Below are 23,853 nucleotides of genomic sequence, written 5' to 3' on the forward strand. Positions count from 1 at the left end.
AGGTTAAGATCTTTCCTGGTAAGCCAGCTCGTGGTGCTACACAGAATATTAGAAATGGGTTAGATCAATATGTAAGAGTTAGCCAATAAGAGGTTAAAACTAATGAGCCAAGCAGTGTTTAAAAGAATACATTTTCCGTGTAATTATTTCTGGTAAAGCTAGCCATGCGGAGCTGGGCGGGAATGCAGCCCACCACTCCTATTACTACAGTGTGAAGAGCCAGGTTCAGGAAGGATCACAGATGCAGGGAGAACCCTTTGACTTTTGATGTGGAACAACTGCCTATATTCTGTCGATGATATTTAAATAAATGCTGATTGGCCAGCAGCCAGGCAGGAAGAATAGGCAGAACAACCAGACAGAAAGTAGAGGTGGGTCAATGAGAACAAGAGAATTCTGGGAAGAGGGAAGCCCATTCCTCTGAAGTCCTGAGCCCACAAGAAGAAGCAAGATGTGACTACCTCACTAAAAAAGGTACTGAACAATGTGGCTAACTCAGACAAGAATAATGGGCTAATAAAAGTTATAAGAGTTAATAAGAAGCCTGAGCTAATGGGCCAATCAGTTTATAACTAATGTAGACTTCAGTATGATTTCTTTGGGACTTAATGACTGCATGAACCAGGCAGGACAGAAAACCCCAAAACCAGACTGGGCCTACATCCATGGTCTGCATCCCAGGAGCTTGGACCAGTCCAGGTTCCAGTAACGTTCCTGGACACCAATACAGGCTATGCCTGTGCCTGGCTGCATTTGAGTTTGAACTTAGAGGTCTGAAGTGCTCCAGAGCTGCAACTGATCACCATCAATCCATCAACCATCTGCAGCAGAGACAATGTGTTCCAAAAGACTCAGAGGAGACATCACCCTCACTAGGATTTCAGCAGTGTGATCAGCCTATATAGAAAGACTCACCAGTGGCTTCTCAGGCTAATTCATATGGTCAAATAGCGCAGTTTTCTTCTAGCATGGAGGTGAGCAAGTGTCTGCAGGTGTGCATGTCTCATATTGAAGATGCATTAAGTATGCAGCAGCTACCTACATTATTCAATTGAGGGAAGAGAGTTTAGAAAGCTGATTCATCACAGACATAGCATTTAAAAATAGAAGAATTGGGAAGTGAGGGGCAGGGGACTCAGGAAAGGTCCTGAAGGATGCTAGTTTGCTTTAAGACACCCACCCTAAGCTTCTTCCACCACTGCTCTCTGGCAAAGAATGGGACACTCAGTTGGGGGCTTCCAACTGAATTCTCATTCCTGCTCTGTTTGCAGACTGGGAGTCTTTGGACAAGTAATTGGCTGTGGCTACTGGTTCCTAACCTGTAAAATGGGAATGATCACATCTATGGCTTCATATGCATAGTGAACCCTTAAATGAGAAGATGAGGGCATGTCTCAAACCTCGAGAACATAGTGCAAAAGCATGAGAGATGAGATCTGATATAGCTCTGAGTGCCAAGTGAAAACAAGTCTTGACTTGTGTGTGTATGTGTGTGTGTTTGTGTGTGTGTACATCCACTCTATTATATGCAGGGCACTGAGAACAGCATTCTTTGCCTTTCTCCTCCTTCTCTCTACCCCTGACAGTTCCCATCAAGGCCATCCCTGATCTTTCCAAAGTATCACTAAAGGTTATTGGAAGTTTGAACTGTGGATACCATCAACACTAAGAAGGGCAATACTTTTTCTGAGAATTCTCCAGTATCTGCCAGTAAGAGAGTAAGGTCTGGGGTGTCACAGAGTGGCAGGTCACAATTTTACGAAAGCGGCACACAGAGAAGTATAAGCCACCTGGGAAAAAGGTTGGTTTGGTGTGGAGTTCCTCAGGCCGGATCTTCAGCTTAGCCAGGCAGAGCCCAACAAACACATCCTCCAGCTTGAGGAATGGAACACTCTCTGAGATATTGTATACTTTGCTGGCCACATCACTAGAAAAGACATAACCCGTACCAGAACAAAAAGGTGGGTACCTGTCCCAGGGATATTCAAATTTACTCACAAACCACTTGCTGAATATCTCCCTAAAGGGGGGAGTATTAGATATTATGTAACCCGTGAAGAACCTGGAAGTTTTGTTTTTTTTTAGCAGCAGGTCAGTCAGATAACCAACATTCACAAACATGTCTGAGTCTGTTTTCATCACAAAAGCTGCCTGCGGACAAAAGTGGTGGACCCATTCCATGCCCATCATGGTCTTCAGGGTCAAGTTGTAATAGTCGTCCTTGAAATCCTTCTGAATGATGTCACGGTGCTGCTTGCCCTCCTGGGCTGTAGCATTCATCTCATTGATGCTGTCTGAGGCCCCCAGGAGGAAGAGGGTCTTCACATTCCTCCCATGAATCTCTGCCTCTCTACCCCATGTCTTGCGGATGGCCATGCGAGCTGCCAGCTGTTTGTGGGATGAAGTCACCAGCAGCACAAGGAAAGGTGGTTTCTGCTTGCAGTCTATATCTGGAAGCTGGAGGAACTTCCTGTGACCTTTCTTGAGAACAAATGGCTGTGTCTTAAAAGGCTCCATGCTGAAGTACAAGCAAAGAATGTCCATCATCAGAATGAAAGCATAAACAAGCCTCATCTTCATGAACTCCATCTGAAAGAACAAAGACAAACTGCCAGGTTTCCCAAGAAAGAAGGTGGAATAACAGATACACAAACACAAAGAGATCTGAGGGCTCTGTTCTGGTGTTCCAAGCCTAGTAGCAGGGCTAGAATTTATACTTTATAAGGTACTAACAGAGAAGTATTTGATAGTTCCCAACACAGGGCTAGAAAGACCACTCAGTGGTTAGGAGCACTTCTGTCAGCAACCACCTGTATCTGCTGTTCTAGTGGAAAAATCACCCACTAGGTGGTATGGGAGGTCCTCCTGTCGGTGTATTGATTTTATTGGTTAATGAATAAAGAACTGGCTTGGGCTATAGCATGGTAGGAGGCAGGCAGAGTAGGGAGACACCATGGAGTTGCTACCAGAGATAGATGTGCTGAAACTTTGTTGGTAAAACACAACCTAGTGGTGATGCACAAATTAATGGTCATTGGTTAAATAAAGATGTAAGAGTTGGCCAATAAGAAGCTAGAGCTAATGGGCCAAGCAGTGACTTAATTAATACAGTTTCTGTGTGATTATTTTGGTTCTAAGCTAGCTGGGTGGCTAGGACAAACATGTGACCCTTCCTGCTCCAACAACTAGGACCAAGGAGACTTCATCCCAGAGATGCAGGGATGATTCAACATATGAAAATCTGTCAATGTAATCCAGCATATAAATAAACTGAAAGGAAAATAACCATATGATCATCTCACTGGATGGTGAAAAAAACTTTGACAAAACCTAACATCCCTTCATGATAAAGGTCTTGGAGATATCAGGGATACAAGAAATGTATTTAAACATAATAAAAGCATTGTGCAGCAAGCCAACAACCAACATGAAATTAAAAGGAGAGAATCCTAAAACAATTCCACTAAAATCAGGAACAAGACAAAGTTGTTCACTCTCTACATATCTATTCAATATAGTACTTGAAGTTATACCTAGAGAAATAAAACAACAAAAGGAAATCAAGAAGATACAAAATTGGAAAAAAAGAAGTCAAATTTTTGCTGTTTGCAGATGATATGATAGAATGTATAAATGTAATGGGCCAGGCAGTGATTTAATTAATACAATTTCTGTGTGGTTATTTTGGGTGTAAGCTAGCCACGTGGCTGGAACAAAAAGCAAACCCTCTCTCCATCAACAGATCCACCCACAACTGATCCAGAGCTTGAAATGAGGACTACTGAGAACTCAAGAACAATGGCAATGGGTTTCTGATCCTACTGCATGTACTGGCTTTGTGGGAGCCTAGGCAGTTTGGATGCTCACCTTACTAGACCTGGATGGAAGTGGGTGGTCCTTGGACTTCCCACAGGGCAGGAAACCCTGATTGCTCTTCGGGCTGACAAGGGAGGGGAACTTGATTGGGGGAGGGAGAGGGAAATGGGAGGCGGTGGTGGGGAGGAGGCAGAAATCTTTAATAAATAAATAAATAAATAAATACTGTAGCAGGATACAAGGTCAACACACACACACACACACACACACACACACACACACACATACAAATCAGTAGCCCTCCCTATAGACAAATGATTAAAGGTCTGAGAATAAAATTAGAGAAGCATCACTTTTTACAATAGCCACAAATAACATATAATATCTTGGGGTAACATTAACCAAGAAAGTGAAAGACTTGTACAAAAAGAACTTTAAGTCTTTGAAGAAAGAAACTGAAGAAGATATTAAAAAATGGAAAGATCTCCCTTGCTCTTGGATAGGTAGGATCAACATAATAAAAATGGCAATCATACCAAAAGCCATCTACATATTATTCAGTCCCCATCAAAATCCCAACACAATTCCTCACAGACCTTGAAAGAAAAATATTTAGCTTCATATGGAAAAAAAACAATAGCTAAAACAATGCTGTATAAGAAAGGAACGTTCTGATCCATTAGGAAAACTCTTCCCCCTACAAAGCTTCTCCGGCTTCATCCTCTACTGACAAGCTTTAAAAGCTGGACTGTGAGGAACGATGTTCAAAAGGTCCAGATCTACTTTCACAACCCTTGAGAAAGGGCAAATTGGGAGCCCAGTAGGAATACACTGATACCTAAAACAGCTGCTGTCAGAAAATTCGCATTAACAGAAAGACAAATAAGTGAAAACCCACACAGTTGTGAAATACAAACAACATATGCACTGTGTGCTAACACAACAGACACTGTGTTGTAGAAAGGAACTACACAAGGATGGACACATTTATATGAAACAGGAAAAACCTTTCCACAGTAGAGGAAGATAGAGCAGTGATTATCTTTGATGAGGGATTTTAACTGGGAGGGACACAAGGAACATTTTGGAGAGCTAAATATATTCTATCCTTGATCAGAATGGTGGCTACAAGGAAATGATTTTATGTTAAGATCTGTTGGACCCGACAGCTAAGATCTGTGCCTTTTGTTCTCGGCACACACTACTGTGGTTTGAATGAGAAATGTCCCCAAAGGCTCATGTGCTTGAACACTTGGTCCCCAGTTGGTGGTGGTGTTTGGGGAGGCTATGAAACCTTCAGGAGGTGAAGCTTTGCTGGAGAACTTACATCACTGGAGACAGGCATTGGGGATTTATCTCCTACTCCAACCTCCTGCTCTCTCTCTCTCTGTCTCTCTGTTTCTCTGTCTCTCTCTCTCCTTCCTGTCTGAAGAGGTGACCTCTAAGCTCCCCCACTCCTGCTCTCATCCTTGCTGACATGCCTCCCATAAGGAGCTCTTATCCCCCTGGAGCCATCAGCTTAAATAAACTCCTTCTTCTGTCAGTAACTTTTAGGAGAGTGTTTTATCACACCTACAAAAATGATGTAATATATGCTAATACCTTTATCACAATTAGAAATACATCTCTGAAATTTTGGCATCTTCTCCAAAACTACCCAAATTCATTTGGCCACAGATTTGATTTTTCCCCCACAATGCAGTTCATGTTGTTGTGTGTCACAACACAGGCCCCAAGAAGAAAACTGGCTTTGTTCTTTCAGTCCAATCCAAAACTCGCATCAGTTGGTGTTAGACTAGAGCCTGGTAGGACCCTTGATCCCTGAGAGTTTGCACAATGGCTCTTGCAATATTTCATAACTTACTGAGTCAGTCAATTACATGCCAAAGGCTGTTTGATTTCCATTATGAACGGGCATTGAGGCAGCAGACTCAGGTACAGGAATCCCAGTATACAACTAGGATGGAGGGGACCAGGAACTTGGAATCAGAAGACTTCTCACAAGACTGGTTCAGCTGGTGCAAGCACAGGACCTGAGTTTTATCTTCAGAAGAAAGCTGGGCACGGTGGCATACACATCTGATTCAAACACCGGACAAGTGCAGACAGCAAATGCTTGGGGCTCACTGGCTAACCAGCCTAGGCCATTTGGCAAGTTCCAGGGGTGAAGAATGACACCTGAAGTTGACCTCCAGTCTCCATATGCACACACACACACACACACACACACACACACACACACACACACAAAGAAAGCTGTTCTCATTCCAGCTCAATCCCAGCATGGTGTGTCATGCTCCACACTTCCGTCCTGAATCCCTCATCACATGGAAAACAGGGTAACTGACTTTTTCCAACTATAATGCAGTAGCATCCACATAGGGTACTCAGGGATGCCAGCTTGGTTCTGACCCTTGTGCCCCACCTTTTCAAGAGCCTTTGTGGGTGCCAGCCTTCCTGTTTATAAATGGAAATTTCCTCTCCATGGATAACTAGAGAGTCTAAAGAATAAGAGCCTTGTTCCGAGCACCTTGCTTACATCCCAAGCCTCATCTCTAGGACAAAGACCACTGGTGTAGGAGAGTCTTCTGACTATCTATGTGTTGCTTTCATTGGTTGAATAAAGAAACTGCCTTGGCCTTTTGATAGAGCAGAACTTAGATAGGTGAGGAAGACAGAACTGAATGCTAGGAGAAGAGTCAGACAGAGAGCCACCATGGAGCTGCCATGTCAGACACACTGAATCTTTCCTGGTAAGCCACAACCTCATGGTGACACACAGATTATTAGAAATAGGTTGAATCAAGATATGAGAGTTAGCCAATAAGAGACTAGAACTAATGGGCCAGGCATTGTTTAAATGAATACAGTTTCTTTGTGATTTCAGGTGTATGCTAGCAGGGTGGGTGGGACCAAAAGCAGGCCCTCTCACACAACAGTTTGGCACTCCAACATGGTGAAATGACTCCACATAAAATCTCAGAGAGCTTTAAAAAGAATACAGTGTAGTAATGAGGGAGGCGGGGCTGCATCCCCAGCACCCCAGCCGCCCGCACTGCTAGCTTTACCCAAAATAACAACACACAAACTGTATTCATTTAAACACTGCTTGGCCCATTCTCTTCTAGGCTAATTCTCACATATTAATTTAGCCCATTTCTAATCATATGTGTGTAGCACCCCAAGGTGCGCTTACCGGGAAGATTCTAGCCTATGTTCATCCTGGGTCAGAGCTTCATCCCGGGAGCGAGGCATGGTGTCTCTCTCAGGCATCTGCTCCCGAGAGAAGAGCTGTCGAGACTGAGCTCACTTCCTGTTCCTCCCAGCGTTCTGTTCTGTTTACTCCTCCCACCTATCTTCTAACCAATAAAATGGGCCAAGGCAGTTCCTTTATTAGCCAATGACCTTCCTCCATCAATACAGAGTTTAACACAGCTTCTTGCTGTTTGCTGGTGGCTTGCCACAGCTGCTTTAAAAGTGATTTTCCTGATTCAGCTGTACTGAAAAAAAAAAGGTCATGCAGTTTTAAAATGCCGGCTTTCTGGGCTATGCTCCTAGCATGACCTCTGTCTCTTGCAGGAGGCAAAGCATTTAGATGGGGCTTTGTAAGTAAACTGCTATGGTGTGCCCGAAAGGGGAGCATTGCATGCCATGGCTCAGAGGCACAAGTGACTCAAAGTCATAAACGTCTCTGCCATGTTGGACTGGGCAGGGAAAGCAGGCAGTACCTGTGTTTGACCTGGGATTGTTGGAGCTTAGATTGTTAAGAGTTTAGCATTTTAAAAGCTTTTCAAGACAGTAAAAAAATTAAAGACAGTACAATAGAACAGATTAAGACATAAAAGACCTCTAACTAGGTCATACTGTTAGATAAAGTACATAGACTAGGGAGAGAGAAGAAAAAGAGTATATAAAGTCATAAAATAAAGTTAATGCTTTTTTAAAAGAGGGGGTAAAGTCTTTAAAGAGACAGAGTACAGATAGTCATAGATTAAAAAAATAAAGAAAAAATAAGACACATAAAAATGGAAAATTCACAGAGAATATGGATTATGTATTTTATTGTGTTTTCTTTAAATTTCTTGACTGTGAAGGAGCTAAGTACAGAGACATGTTTCATTGTGTGGGCTGCTAAACAAAACCAGCATGTATATTATAAAGGTATTATCTCTTCAATATATTTCTTAAAGTTATAACAGCAATAAAACAACAAAAGGAGACGAAGGAGATTCAAACTGGAAATGAAGAAGTCAAACTACTGTTAGTTGCAGATGATATTATAGTGTATATAAATCACCCCAAAAATTCTACTGGAGATCCTACAGCTGATAAATATCTTCAGTGATGTGGCAGGATATAAGATCAACTCAAAAAAATCAGTAGCCCTCCTATACAACAAGGATAAAGAAGCCAAGAGGGAAATCAGAGAAACATCACCTTTCACAATAGCCACAAATAATATAAGGCATCTGTAAAACTCTAACCAAGGAAGTGAAAGTTCTATTTGACAAACACTAAGTCTTTGAAGAAAACAATTGAAAAAAATATCAGATAATGGAAAGATCTCCTATGCTCTTGGATAGGAAGGATCAACGTAGGAAAAAATGACAACTCTAGCGAAAGCAATCTATAGATTCAATGCAATCCCAATCAAAATCCAAACAAAATTCTTCACAGACCTTGAAAGAACAATAATCAACTTCATATAGAAAAAAACAAACCACAGGATAACCAAAACAATCCTGTACAATAAAGGAACTTCCAGAGGCATTACCATCCCTGACATCAAGCTCTATTACAGAGCTACAGTAATGAAAACAGCTTGGTATTGGCATAAAAACAGAGACAATGACCAATGGAATCAAATTGAAGATCCGGATTTTAATCTACACACCTATGAACACCTGATTTTTGACAAAGAAGCTAAAATTATACAATGGAAAAAAGAAAGGATCTTCAGCAAATAGTGCTGCCATAACTGAATGTCAACCTGTAGAAGAATGAAAATGGATCCATATCTATCACCATGCACAAAACTCAAGTCCAAATGGATCAAACACCTCGATATAATCTGACCACACTGAACCTGATCAAAGAAAACGTGGGAAGTAGCCTTCAATGAATGGGCACAGGAGACCACCTCCTAAATACAACCCCAGTAGCACAGACATTACAAGCAACAATAAATAAGTGAGACCTCCTGAAATTGAGAAGCTTTTGTAAAGCAAAGGACACAGTCAATAAGACAAAGAAGCAGTCTATTTAATGGGGAAAGATCTTCACCAACCCCATATCAAACAAAAGAATTATCTCCAAAATAAATAAAGAACTCAAGAAATTAGACATTAAAATTCTAAATAATACAATAAAAAAATGGGGTACTGAACTAAATAGAGAATTCTCAAAAAGAAGAATTTCAAATGGCCAAAAGATACTTAAGGAAATGTTCAATTTCCTTAGCTATCAGGGAAATGCAAATCAAAACAACTCTGAGATACCATCTTACACCTGTCAGAATGGCTAAGAGCATAAAAACCACCAATAATAGCTTATGCTTGAGAGGAGTGTAGTAAGGAGAAGACTCATCCATTGCTGGTGGGAATGCAAACTTGTACAACCACTTTGGAAATCAGTATGGCAGTTTCTCAGAAAACAGGGAATAAACCTACCTCAGGATCCAGCAATACCACTCTTGGGCATATACCCAAAAGATGCTCAATCATACAACAAAAGCACTCGTTCATCTATGTTCATAACAGCATTATATGTAATAGCCAAAATCTGGAAATAACCTAGATGCCCTTCAACTGAAGAATGGATAAAGAAAGTGTGGCACATTTACACATTAGAGTACTACTCAGTGGTTAAAAAAAACAATGACATCTTGAATTTTTCATGCAAATGGATAGAATTAGAAAACACTATCCTTTGTGAGGTAACCCAGACCACAAAAAATGAATATGGTATGTACTCACTGAAAAGTGGATATTAGCTATAAACAATGGGTATTAAGCCTATAGTTCATGATCACAGAGAAGCTAAATAATAAGATGACCCCAAAGAAAAACATATATAGACCCACCTGGAAATTAGAAGCAGACAAGATCACCTGAAAAAATTGTGGGCATTTGGGCTGGAAGTAGAAGAAGGGAAGAGGGGGAAGAGGAGAGGAGAAGGGGAGGGTTGAGGAGAACTTGAAATAATGGAATAGTCTAGATGGATTAAGGACAGATATGAGAGCAAGGAAAGAGATATCTTGATCGAGGGAGTCATTATGGGGTTAGCAAGAAACCTGGCTCTATAAAAATTCCCAGGGTACCATAAGGATGACCCCAGCTAAGACACTAAGCAATAGAGCAGAGGGTGCCTGAATTGGCCTTGCCCTATATTCAGAATGATGATTATCTTAAATATCACCACAGAACCTTCGTCCAACAACAGATGGAAACAGAGATGGAGACCAACATTGAAGCACTGGACTTATCTCCCAAAGACGAGTTGAAGAGTAGAAGGAATGAGAATATAAACAAAGTAGTCAAGACCATGAAGGGTTCATTCACTGAAACAGTTCACCAGAGCTAATGGGAGCTCACCAACTCCAGCTGGAATGGGAACGAACAAGCAAAGGACCAAACTAGTCCCTCTGAATATGGTTGAAAGTTGAATGGCTGGAGCTGACTGACGAAAATGGGCAGTGGCACTGGAATTTTTCTCTACTGCATGTACTGGATTTTGGGATCCTATTTTCTTTGAATGTATACCCTGCTCAACCTAGACATAGTAGGGAGGGCCTTGGACCTTCCCAAAAGCAAAGTACCCTACCCTCTCTTAGAATTGGAGGAGGGTGTGATGGGAAGGTGTGTGGAGGGGATGGGAGGAGATGAGGGAGTGGGAATTTGGATTGGTACTATTTTTTAAAAAATCTAATGAATGAATGAATGAATGAATAAATAAATAAATAAATAAATAAATAAATAAATAAGAATAAGAGCCTTGCTCCAAGCTCCTTGCTTACATACCAAGCCTCGCCTCTAGGACAAAGAGCACAGACAGGGACAAGTCCCTCAGAGGTCAATGACTTTCTCTTAAAGAGCAGTGCAAGCACACATCTGACCTCTATGACTGGCTGGGTCAAGGAGTTTTACCTAAAACCAGTGGGTAGGGCCCAGGCCAGTGAGGTCTCACATGGGGATGTTCCTACTCCAGGGAGTCAATGAGTAGAGACAGGGCATCCAAGATGGCCTGGTAGGTAACAGTGCAGTGTGTGGAGGGAAAGCTTCAGCTAAGGGAAGACCTAAGGAGGCTAGTCCACATGGCCTTGTCATGACCAGTCTCAGAACCAAGAAATCAAAGAAATGGGTCACTTAGGAGGCTTCTCCAATTGTTCAGCTATGGTAGGAAAACACACTAATGGCCAACCACACAGATGTATCATCCCACAGTTCTGAAGTTGAAGGCCCCAAGAGGGAATCAGCTGCTTAGGGAGGACCCTCTCCCTACCTTGCTGTGTCTTTGCACATCAGAGATAATTTTAATGTTTCTTCTCACTCTAGATTTTTAAGGCAGGGTCTCTCTAAACCCTGACTATTCTAGAACTCACTCTGAGACTAGGCTGACCTTGAACTCAGAGATTTACCTGCCTCTGCCTCCAGAGTGCTGGGATTAAATGCATGCATCAACACGCCCAGCTGTCTCTTCCTACTCTTATGAGGGGCACTCTTCCCTTTGCCAGGACTTCACAGTGCTGATCTCACCTAAACCTGCTCAGCTCTGCCAGTGCTCTGGAAGCTATCTAAGCCTCTGCCTATGAATTAGAGGATGCTAATACAGTTCACAACAGGCATCATCTCCAACAGTCAGAGGGCACCTCTCTCAATTCCACAGACATGGTGCTGTCTCTGAAGGAATGTTGCACTTTTCAGGTCAAGCAGGGGGGTTTCCTGCTGTAAAATTACGCTTGATCTCAAATTTTCCTTCTCAGATGTGGAAAATGTCATCTTACCTTGCCTGAAAACACAGATTTGGGGACAGTGTGCCAATGCAGAGGGTGGGGAGTATCGGTGCTATATTCAAGCTCTGTCCCTCAGCCTGCAATCTGATACCTGTTAAAGCTGCCACTATCTTATATAAATCATCTTTTTCAAAGAATAGACATTACATGCAGTGAATAACCTGCTGGCCCTCACCCTGTATGGCACAAGCATGGAACTTCTGCTCTATTCAAGAAAAACTACAGATGATACTGATCCCTCCAACATATCCTAATATCAAACAAAATAGACTTCAAACAAAAATTAATCAAAAGAGATAGAGATAGAGAAGAACATTTCTTATTCAACACAGGAAAAATCCATTATGATGAGGTCTCGATTCTGAACATTCATGTCCCAAATACAAAAGCACCCACATTTGTAAAAGAAACATTACTAAAGCTTAAAGCAGACATCAAATTTCACATACTAATAGTGGGAGACTTCAACACCCCACTCTCACTAACAGACAGGTCTGCCAGACCGAAACTTAACAGAGAAATAAAAGAACTAGCAGATGTTATGACTCAAATTTGCTTGACAGACTTCTATTGAATATTTCACCCAAAGACAAAAGAATATATCTTCTTCTCAGCACCTCATGGAACATTCCCTAAAATTAACCATATACTCAGTCACAAATTAAATCTAAATAGATACAAAAAGTGGAATAACTTCATGTTTCTTATCAGATTAGTATGACTTAAAGTTAAAATACAACAACAAAACAAATTGCAGAAAGCCTACAAAGTCATGGAAATGAAATAATGCTCAACTGAATCACTACGGGGTCAAGAAATTAATAAAAAAGAAATTAAAGACTTCCTAAAATTCAATGCAAATGAATGCACAACATACCCACACCTATGGGACACTATGAAAGCAGCATTAAGAGGAAAGTTCATAGCACTAAGTGCCTACATAACAAATTTGGAGAAATCTTATATTACTGACTTAACAAAATATCTGAAAGCCCTAGAATAAAAAGAAGCAATTTCACACAGAAGGAATAGACACCAAGAAATAATAAAATTGAGGGCAGTCATCAATAAAACAGAAACAAAAATAATGATACAAAGAATCAATGAAACAGAGTTGGGTTTGCAACAAAATTAACAGGACAGACAAATCTTTATCCAAACTAGCCAAAAGGAAGAGAAAAAAATATCAAAATTAACAAAATCAGAAATTAAATGCAAATCAAAATGATCCTGAGATAACATCTTATAGCAGTCAGAATGGCTAATATCAAAAACACCAATGACACCTTATGCTAGAGAGCATGCAGAATAAGGGGAACACTTCTCCATTGCTGGTGAAGTACAAACTAGTACAGCCACCTTGGAATCAGTATGGTAGTTTCTCAGAATATTGGGACTCAATCTACCTTAGGACCAACCAATATCACTCTTGGACTTATACCCAAAGGATGCTCAATCATACTACAAGAACATTTACTCAAGTATGTTTATAGCAGCATTATTTTTAATAGCCAGAACCTGGAAATAACCTAGATGCCCTCAACCAAATAATGGATAAAGAAAATGTGGTACATTTACATAATAGAGTACTACTCAACAGTAAAAACAATGACATCTTGAAATTTGCATACAAATGGATGGCACTAGAAAAAAACACATTCTGAGTGAGGTAACCCAGTCCCAGAAAGACAAACATGGTATGAACTTATTCATAAGTGGATCTTAGATGTAAAGCAAAGGATAACCAGCCAATAGACTACAACCCCAGAGAAGCTAAGTAACAAGGAGGACCCTAAAAGCAACATGCATGGATCATAATAGGAAGGAGAAATAGATACGATCTTTTTGGTAAACTGAGTGCTGGGGTTACAGAATATGGGAGGGGAAAGAGGATGAGAACATGAGGGAACAGGGTGGTCAAGTTAGGGGAGAGAAGGAGAGGGAGAGCAATGAAAGAGTTATCTTAATAGAAGGAGCCATTTTGAGGTTAGGAAGAAATTCCCAGGAATGCACAAGGATGACTCTGGCTAAGACTCCTAGCAATAGTGGTGAGGGTGTCTGAACTGGCCTTCCCCTGTAATCAGATTGGTGACTACCCTCACTGTCATTATAGAACCTTCATCCTGAACCTGATAGAAGCAGATATAGAGATCTACAGCCAAGCACTGGACCTGGCTCCTGGAGTCTAGTGGGGGATGAGGGATTACATGAGCAAGGTGGGTCAAGATCAATATGGGGAAACCCACAGAAAGAGCTGACCCAAGCTAGTGGGAGCTCATGGACTCTGAACTGACAACTGTGGAGCCTGCTTGGGACCCAACTAGTACCTCTGAATGTGGGTGACATTTGTGTGGCTTGGTCTGTTTGTGGAGGCCCTGGCAGTGGGACCAGGATTTATCATGGGTTCAAGCTGGTCTCTAAGCTTACTCAGTTCCTGTGGCTTCTCTCAGGTCTTCCAACCATGCTCCATAAACCTGTCCAGGTCAGAGGATTCCCTTCCCCAGCTTCTCCTTCCTATATAACCCTGCCATTTGATCCATACACCCCTCTTGACCTCTCCTCTTTACTCTTTTCTCTTCTCTTCCTTTCCCTTCACTTCTTTTCCCTTCCGTTCCTTTCCCTTCCCTTCCCTTCTCTTCTCTTCCTCTCTTGCTCTCCTCTCCCCACTCCCCTCTGCTCTCAAAGCTCAGTTCAGTCTACTACTTCCTGTTCCTGCTGTGGACTCTTCCAGGTGCCTTTGACTGTTCACCCCTCATGCCCACAGTAAGAACCTTCCCCTCAGCCATACCTTGAAGAAGCCATGTTCTTGCTTTATATAATTTCGTCTTACCATAACTGGGTCTGTAGGTCCTTTCCCTACTCAGTACAGAATATATATGGCTAACCAGTTCAGAGAACCACCTAGAAATTTCAATAGATGGATAATGACTACCACAGTCAGCTTATATTCCAAAGGACCCTTCTCCTCTCCCAGAGCAAGTGTGCTCTCTGAAGGGTCACTCATTCAGGCTGAGCTATAAGGGCTGTGACAAGCTCAGATCTTTCTCAGCATTGGATGGTGTGTTTTCATCTCTATGTTGAAATTATGAAAACCCAGTGTTTATTTGGTATGTCAACGTGGCATCAAGATCATACAGATCTTGTCTGGGACATCACCACTCCACTCCCCCTTAATTGGATATGGAGAATATGAACTAACTTAATAACTAGCAGCCAAGGACTGTGGTTTCCAGAGTCCAGGCTTTAATTTATTCATGCCATATGACTAGCAGGGCAGCTGGTCATCAGTTATTTCAAAGCTCCATCTGGGGACACTCAATCTCATGATCCTGGCTTTAAACTGAGTAAAAACTTTACCAAAACCTCTATCATCCATCTTATCCACCCTTTCACTCTGCAGCTTCAGACATGCACTCAGATAATTCCCTCTTACCAGAAGCAAAGTAAAGTGTTGTCAAAACCCACAGGAGGCCAGTCCAAAGTCTGATGTAGCACAATCCCAAGCCTGAGATCAGGAATAGTAGAAAGATCCTTTGACAGTTGTGTGCTTCTCTGATGGCAGGGAAGTGAGCAGAGACAAGCAATAGGGATCAGGAGAAAAACCAACTGGTACTGGCACTCCCCAACTCCCATCACCACCCTCCTCACCCTCAACCCCACCCCAACCCCTACACATATCACACACACACACACACACACACACACACACACACACACTCAGATTACCCAACCCAGAGTGGAGCAATTATTGTGCATTGAGTTCCTGGTAGCTGACACTTAGAATCAGGAAAAGGACACACTAGCTCTTTCAGGCTCAAGGAAGGATCACATCCTGTTCATTCAACTTACTTACTGGGGACAGAAGATACCAGGAAACTATTCAAGACCACAGGAACTAGGAGTGACTCTCAGGACCAGAAAACCCAGGAGAAATAGGATCTGATGCCCAGTTCAATGAGCAAACAGGACAGATGGCAGGTTCCTGAGCTCAGAGTTCAAGGCCCAGGTCAAACTCAGAAGAGCAGAGACCACCTCTGGAAGTCCTCGATTCCTCTGCACTGGCCTAACTTTTCCTTCCACTGCCTGTAATCAGCAAGTGGCAATAGAAGGTGGAGAGGCCAGCTTAAAGGAGGCTCCCCAGCATGTCAGAACACCTGGCCTCATCTCATAAAGTCCAGTCTCAGAGAAGCCCATTGTTTATTCAGAGCACCTGCCCACAACCCACAAAAAAAGGGACATCTGGTGAGAGGAGCATCCATAAAGGAACAATTGTCTCCGTCAAGCTGGAGGTGGGGAAATGAAAGAAGTATCTGCTCCCCAAGATCACTTCTGGGACTTGATGCCAACAGCCTCACCCTGAGCTTTTCCCTCAAAATTAAACTTTCTTTTATTTAAAAAAAATGTTTTTATTTTGAAGATTTCCCAATATTGAATGAATAATTTACATTATGTTTCCTGAGAAAGAGCAAGATAATATAAAGCAGGTTTCAACCTTGGCCATTAAGTATATCTATTGAGAAATTCTTTTTATTTTGTTATGTTTCTAATCTTCAATTTTTAAATTTTTATTTTTTTTATTGTGCTATATATTTTTCTCTGCTCTCCTCCCTTCCTCTCCCCTCACCTTCTACCCTCTCCCATGGTCCCATGCTCCCAATTTACTCAGAAGATCTTGTCTTTTTCTACTTCCCATGTAGATTATATCCATGTCTGTCTCCCTTAGTGTCCTCATTGTTGTCTAGGTTCTCTGGGATTGTGAATTGTAGGCTTGTTTATTTTTCTTTATATTTAAAAGCCACTGTGAGTGAGTACATATGATATATGTCTTTCTGGGTCTGGGTTACCTCACTCAATACGATGTTTTTTAGATCCATCCATTTGCCCACAAATTTCAAGATGTAATTTTTTTTCTGCTGAGCATCCTTTGCATATACACCCAAAAGTAGCATTGCTGAGTCTTGAGGAAGGTTGTTTCCTAATAGTCTGAGAAATTTCCATACTGATATCCAAAGGGGCTATACCAGTTTGCACTCCCACCAGCATTGGAGGAGTGTTTCCTTTACTCCACATAATCTCCAGCATAAGTTGTCATCAGTGTATTTTATCTGGGCCCTTCTTTTTTTAACTGTTAGGAATTTATTTATTGGCCCTTTTGTCTGCAGGGTCTTTGGACTATAAGGCGTTCCTATTTCTATTCTGAGAAGTTCTATCTAGACAGGGTCCTTGGACTACCAGGAGTCCCTGTTTTGGTACTGAAGAGTTCCATCCAGACTAGAACAATTCCTGCACCTGCACTGAGGAGATCCACCCAGAGAGGCAGTCACATCAAAGACTGGACCAAGACAACAAGACTCTCCTGGTTGCATTTGAAGAAAGAGATGGGCAGGCACCAATGTGAGAATTCCTCTAACAACCTGAAAGGCAACACGACATCACAAGAATCCAGGGATCATGCAACAAGAAGAATTGAACACCCTACTCCAGATAAAATAGAAGAAATGGACTTTAAACAGAACTTTATGAAAATAATAGAGGAACTTAAACAGGAAGTAAAAAACTGTCGTAAAGAAATGGAGATGACAAACAAAAAGGTAGAGGAAATGGATAAATGTCTCAAAGATTCCCCCCCCCAAAAAAAAACAAGAAAAAGTAATCAAACAGGTAATGGAAACAGTTCAAGACTTGAAAAATGAAATGGAGGTAATGAAGAAAACACAAAACGAGGGAAGGCTGGAATATAAAATTTGGGTAAATGAACAGGAACTTCAGAGACAAGTATTACCAACAGAATACAAGGGATGGAAGAAAGAATCTCAGACACTGAAGATACTATAGAGGAAATAAACTCACTGATTAAAGAACAAAACAACTCCAAAAAATTCTTAACACAAAACATACAGGAAATCTGGGACACCATGAAAAGACCAAACCTAAGAATAATAGGGGTAGAAGAAGGAGAAGATTTACAGCTCAAAGGCCCAGAAAATATATTCAACAAAATTACAGAAGAAAACTTTCCCAAACTAAAGAAGGATATAGAACACCAACTAGACTGGTTCAAAAAAAAATCCCCTCATCATATAATAATCAAAACTCAAAACATACAGAATAAAGTACAAATATTAAGAGCTGCAAGGGAAAGAGGTCAAATAACATATCAAGGTAAACTTATCAGAATTACACCTGACTTCTCAATGGAAACCATGAAAGCCAGAAGATCTTGGATAGATTGCCTCAGACACTAAGATACCATGGATGCAAGCCCAGACTACTATACCCAGCAAAGCTTGCATTCATCATTGATGGAGAAAACAAGATATTCCAGGACAAAAAAATGGATTTAAACAATGTGTAGCCACAAACCCAGCCTTACAGAAAATAATAGAAGGAAAATCACAAACCAAGGAAGCCAACAACACCCATAAAAACACAAGTATCTGACAACACTCCACCAGCACAACTCAAAGAAGGGAAACACACAAACACTACCACCAGAAAAAAAATATAACTGGAGTTAACAACCATTGGTCATTAATATCAATTAATATCAATGGACTCAATTCACCTATAAAAAGGCACAGGTTAAGAGAATGGATAAGAAATCAGGATCGAACATTCTGCTGTTTATAAGAAACACACCTCAAACTCAAAGACAGACATCTACTAAGAGTAAAGGGTTGGGAAAAAGTTTTCCAATCAAATAGACCAAAGAAACAAGTGTGTGTGGCTATAATATCTAACAAAATTGATTTGAAACTAAAATCAATCAGAAGAGATGGAGATGGACACTTTATACTCATAACAGGAACAATTTATCAGGAGGAAGTCTCAATCCTGAATATCTATGCCCCTAATATAAAAGCACACACATATGTAAAAGAAACATTACTAGAACTCAAAGCACACATCAAACCTCACACTCTAATAGTAGGAGATATCAACACTCATCTCTCACCAATGGTCAGATCAAGCAGACAGAAACTTAACAGAGAAATAAGAGAACTAACAGATGTAATGAACCAAATGGACCTAACAGACATCTATAGAACATTCCACCAAACCAGAAAAGAATATACCTTCTTCTCAGCATCTCATGGAACCTTCTCAAAAATTGATCACATAATTGGTAACAAAGCAAATTTCAAAAGATACAAAAAAATTGTAGTAGCCACCTGTGTACTATCGGATCACCATGGAATAAAGTTAGAATTCAACAACAGTTCTCCCCCAGAAAGCCTACAAACTCATGGAAACTGAACAGTCAACTACCGAACCATCCCTGAGTCAAGGAAGAAATAAAGAAAGAAATTAAAGTCTTCCTTGAATTCAACGAAAATAAAGACACAACATACCAAACCTATGGGACACTATGAAAGCAGTGCTAAGAGGAAAGTTTATAGCACTAAGTGACCACATATAGAAAACAGAGAAAGCACACATTACAGACTTAACAGCACACCTGAAAACTCTAGAAAAAAAAAAGAAGTAGATTCAACAGGAGGAGTCGAAGACTGGAAATAATCGAACTGAGGGCTGAAATCAACAAAATAGAAACACAGAAAACAATTCAAAGAATCAATTAAACAAAAAGCTGGTTCCTGGAGAAAATCAACAAGACTGACAAACCCCTATCCAAATTAATCAAACACCAGAGAGAGAACATGCAAATTAACAAGATCAGAAATGAAAAGGGGGACATAACCACAGACACAGAGGAAATTCAAAGAATCATTAGATCTTACTTCAAAAGCCTGTATGCCACAAAATTGGAAAATGTGAAAAAAAAATGGACACTTTTTTAGATAAATACCATATACCAAAATAAGGTCAAGACCAGATGAGCAGTTTAAATAGACCTGTAAGTCACAAAGAAATAGAAGCTGTCATCAGAAACTTCCCTACCAAAAACAAAGCCCTGGACCAGATGGTTTCAATGCAGAATTCTACCAGAACTTCCAGGAAGAGTTAATACCCATACTCCTTAATATGTTTCACAAAATAGAAACAGAAGAGTCATTGCCTAATTTTTGATGAAGCTACAGTTATACCCTGATACCAAAACCACACAAAGACTTAACCAAGAAAGAGAATTACAGACCAATCTCCTCATGAACATCTATGCAAAAATTCTTAATAAAATACTGGCAAACCAAATCCAAGAACACATCCAAAAAATTATACATTATGATCAAATAGGCTTCATCCTAGAGAGGTAGGGCTGATTAAACATACGAAAAACTATCAATGTGATCCATCATATAAATAAACTGAAGAAAAAACCAGATGATCATTTCATTAGATGCTGAAAAAGCATTTGACAAAATTCAACACCCCTTTATGATAAAGGTCTTGGAGGGATTAGGGATACAAAGTTCATTCCTAAATATAATATAAGCAATATACATCAAGTCAAATTAAATGGAGAGAAACTCAAAGCCATCTCACTAAAATCAGGAACAAGACAAGGCTGTCCACTCTCTCCATACCTCTCCAATAATGCTTGAAGTTCTAGCAATAGCAATAAGACAGCATAAGGAGATCAACAGGAGTCGAATTGGAAAAGAAGTCAAACTTTCATTATTTGCAGATGATATGATAGTGTACATAAGCAACCCCAAAAACTCTACCAAAGAACTACTCCTACAGCTGATAAACACCTTTAGTACTGTGGCAGGATACAAGATCAACTCCAAAAATTCAGTTGCCTTCCTATACACAAAGAACAAAGAAGCAGAGAGAAAAATCAGAGAAACTACACTTCTCACGATAGCCACAAATAGCATAAAGTATCTTGGGGTAACTCTGACCAAAGAAGTGAAAGATCTATTTGACAAGAACTTTAAGTCTTTGAAGAAAGAAATTGAAGAGGATAGCAGAAAATGGAAGGATCTCCCATGCTCTTGGATTGGGAGGATCTGCATAGTAAAAATGGCAATTCAACCAAAAGGAATCTATAGATTCACTGCAATCCCCATCAAAATCCCAGCAAAATTCTTCAAAGACCTTGAGAGAACAATAATCAACTTTATATGGAAAAACACAAAACCCAGGATAGCCGAAACAATTCTATTCAATAAAAGTACTCCCAGAGGCATTATCATCCCTGACTTCAAATGCTATTACAAAGCTACAGTAATGAAAACTGCTTGGTATTGGCATAAAAACAGAGGTGTTGACCAATGTAATCAAATCAAAGACCCATATATTAATCCACAAACCTATGAACACCTGATTTTTGACAATGGAGCTAAAATTATACAATGGAAGAAAGAAAGCATCTTTAAGAAATGGTGCTGGCATAACTCGATGTCAACTTGTGGAAGAATGAAAATAGATCCATATCTATCACCAAGCACAAAACTCAAGTCAAAATGGATTAACGACCTCAATATCAGTGTGAACACACTGAACCTGATAGAAGAGAAAGTGGGAAGTAACCTACAATACATGGGCACAGGAGACCACTTCCTATGTAGAATCACAGTAGCACAGACAATAAGGGCAACAATGAATAAATGGGACCTCCTGAAACTGAGAAGCTTCTGTAAATCAAAGGACACTGTCATTAAGACAAAAAGGCAACCTACTGATTGGGAGAACATCTTTACCAACCCTGCATCAGACAAAGGTCTGATCTCCAAAATATATAAAGAACTCAAGAAACTAGACATTGAAACTCTAATTAACCCAATTAAAAAATGGGGCACTGAACTGAACAGAGAATGCTCAACAGAAGAAATTCAAATGGCCAAAAGACACTTAAGGTCATGCTCAACCTCCTTAGCGATCAGTGAAATGCAAATCAAAACAACTTTGAGATACCATCTTACACCTGTCAGAATAGCTAAAATCAAAAACACCAATGATAACCTATGCTGGAGAGGATGTAGAGTAAAGGGAACACTCATCCATTGCTGGTGGGAATGCAAACTTGTGCAACCACTTTGAAATCAGTGTGGCAGTTTCTCAGGAAACTGGGAGTCAACCTACCTCAGGACCCAGTAATTCCACCCTTGGGAATATACCCAAGAGATGCCCAATAATACTACAAAAGCATTTGTTCAACTATATTCATAGCAGCACTATTTGTAATAGCCGGAATCTGGAAACAACCTAGGTGCCCCTCAATAGAAGAATGGATAAAGAAAGTGTGGAATATATACACTTTAGAGTTTTATTAAGCAGTAAAAAATGATAATATCTTGTATTTTGCATGCAAATGGATGGAAATAGAAAACACTTTACTGAGTGAGATAACCCAAACCCAAAAAGATGAATATGGTATGTACTCACTCATAAGTGGATTCTAGCCATAAATAAAGGACATTGAGCCTATAATTCATGATCCTAGAGAAGCTAAATAAGAAGGTGAACCCAAAAAAATCATATAGTTATCCTCCTGGATATTAGAATTAGACAAGATTACCAGGCAAAAGTTGGATGCACAGGGGTGAGGGTGGGATGGGTGTAAGGGGACAGGGGAAGAGAGAAGGGAGAAGGGGAGGTTTGGGGTGAACTTGGGTAATCAGACGGTTGGGATGGAGGAAGGGTGGATATGGGAGCAGGGGAGTAGATATCTTAATTAAGGGAGCCTTTTTAGGGTTGCAAGAGACTTGACTCTAGAGGGGTTCCCAGGTCCAAAGAGCTGTCCCCAGCTTTTTCGTTGGGCAGCAGAGGAGAGGGTACCTGAACTGGCCTTGTCCCATAACCACACTGATGAATATCTTGCATATCACCATTGAACCTTCGTCTGGCAATGGATGGAAATAGAGACACAGACCCACAGTGTAGCACTGGACTAAGCTCCCAAGGTCCAAATGAAGAGCAGAAGGAGGGAGAACATGAGCAAGGAAGTCAGGACCATGAGGGGTGCACCCACCCACTGAGATGGTAGGGCTGACCTAATGGGAGCCCACCAAGGCCAGCTGGACATGGACTGATGGAGCATGTGATCAAACAGGACTCTGAATGTGGCTGTCAATGAGTGCTGACTGAGAAGCCAAGGACAATGGCACTGGGTTTTGATTCTACTGCATGGACTGGCTTTGTGGGAGCCTGGTTTGTTTGGATGTTCACCTTCCTAGACCTGGATGGAGGGGGGAGGACCTTGGACTTCCCACAGGGCAGGGAACCCTGACTGCTCTTAGCACTGGAATTGGAAGGGAAGGGGGAGTGGAGGAGGAAGTGGAAATTTTTAATAAATAAATAATGATAATAAAATAAATAAATAAAATAATTTATTTATTTTGGGTTTACTTATTTTTTTTAAAAAAAATCAACCCAAATACCCACTCCCTCCCCTCCTTCCAATTCCCTCCACACACCTCCCACCCCACCTCACCCCTAATCCTAAAAGAGGGTAAGGCACTTTGCTTTGTGGAAAGTCCAAGGCCCTCTTTACTTCATCCAGACTGAGCAAAATATACATCCAAAGAGAATCAGATCCCAAGACCCAGTACTTGCAGTAGAGATAAATCCCAGTGCCACTGCCAGTGGCCCTTCAGTCTACCCCAGGCATGCAACTGTCAACCACATTTAGAGGTAATAGTTTGGTCCTGTGCTTGTCCCGCTGCGGTTGGCAAGCCGCCATTAGCTCAGGGAATCTGGGCCATTCTTAAAGGTGTAAGATGAAATCTCAGAGTTGTTTTGATTTGCATTTCTCTGAAGACTAATGATATTGAGCATTTACTTCAGCCGTTTTAGATTCTTCTGTTGAGAGTTCTCTGTTTAGGTATACCCGATTTTTTTTTTTATTTTTATTGAGCCCTACATTTTTTTCTGCTCTTCTCCCTGCCTCTCCCCTCTGCCACGCAACCCTCCCCCAAGATCCCTTTGCTCCCAGTTTACTCAGGATATCTTGTCTTTTTCTACTTTCCATGTAGATTAGATCTATGTAAGTCTCTCTTAGTTTTCTCATTATTGTCTAACTTTTCTAGGACTGTGGTTTGTAGGCTGGTTTTCTTTGCTTTATGTTTAAAAATCACCTATGAGTGAGTACATGTGACAATTATCTTTCTCTGTCTGTG

The 23,853-nt window shown here is 40.8% G+C and overlaps 1 protein-coding gene across 1 annotated transcript; it reads right to left on the minus strand.

Moving 5' to 3' along the window:
• Positions 1 to 561: 561 nt before the first annotated feature.
• On the minus strand, positions 562 to 15,372 carry LOC121461964 (beta-1,3-galactosyltransferase 5-like). The gene is made up of 2 exons (XM_041673352.1): positions 15,261 to 15,372; positions 562 to 2,589 (listed from the first exon to the last, which is right to left on the minus strand). The coding sequence occupies exon 2, from the start codon at positions 2,587 to 2,589 to the stop codon at positions 1,666 to 1,668; it is 924 nt and encodes a 307-aa protein (XP_041529286.1). The 5' UTR covers positions 15,261 to 15,372; the 3' UTR covers positions 562 to 1,665.
• Positions 15,373 to 23,853: the final 8,481 nt, after the last annotated feature.

This window comes from Microtus oregoni, unplaced genomic scaffold, assembly GCF_018167655.1.
Source record: "Microtus oregoni isolate MIOR12 unplaced genomic scaffold, Mior012 000023F_ref0000262, whole genome shotgun sequence".
NCBI lineage: Eukaryota > Metazoa > Chordata > Mammalia > Rodentia > Cricetidae > Microtus > Microtus oregoni.

Bases quoted from the DNA above. Each gene is read 5' to 3' on its own strand.
- LOC121461964 (XM_041673352.1), bottom strand. From the start codon at position 2,589: ATGGAGTTCATGAAGATGAGGCTTGTTTATGCTTTCATTCTGATGATG.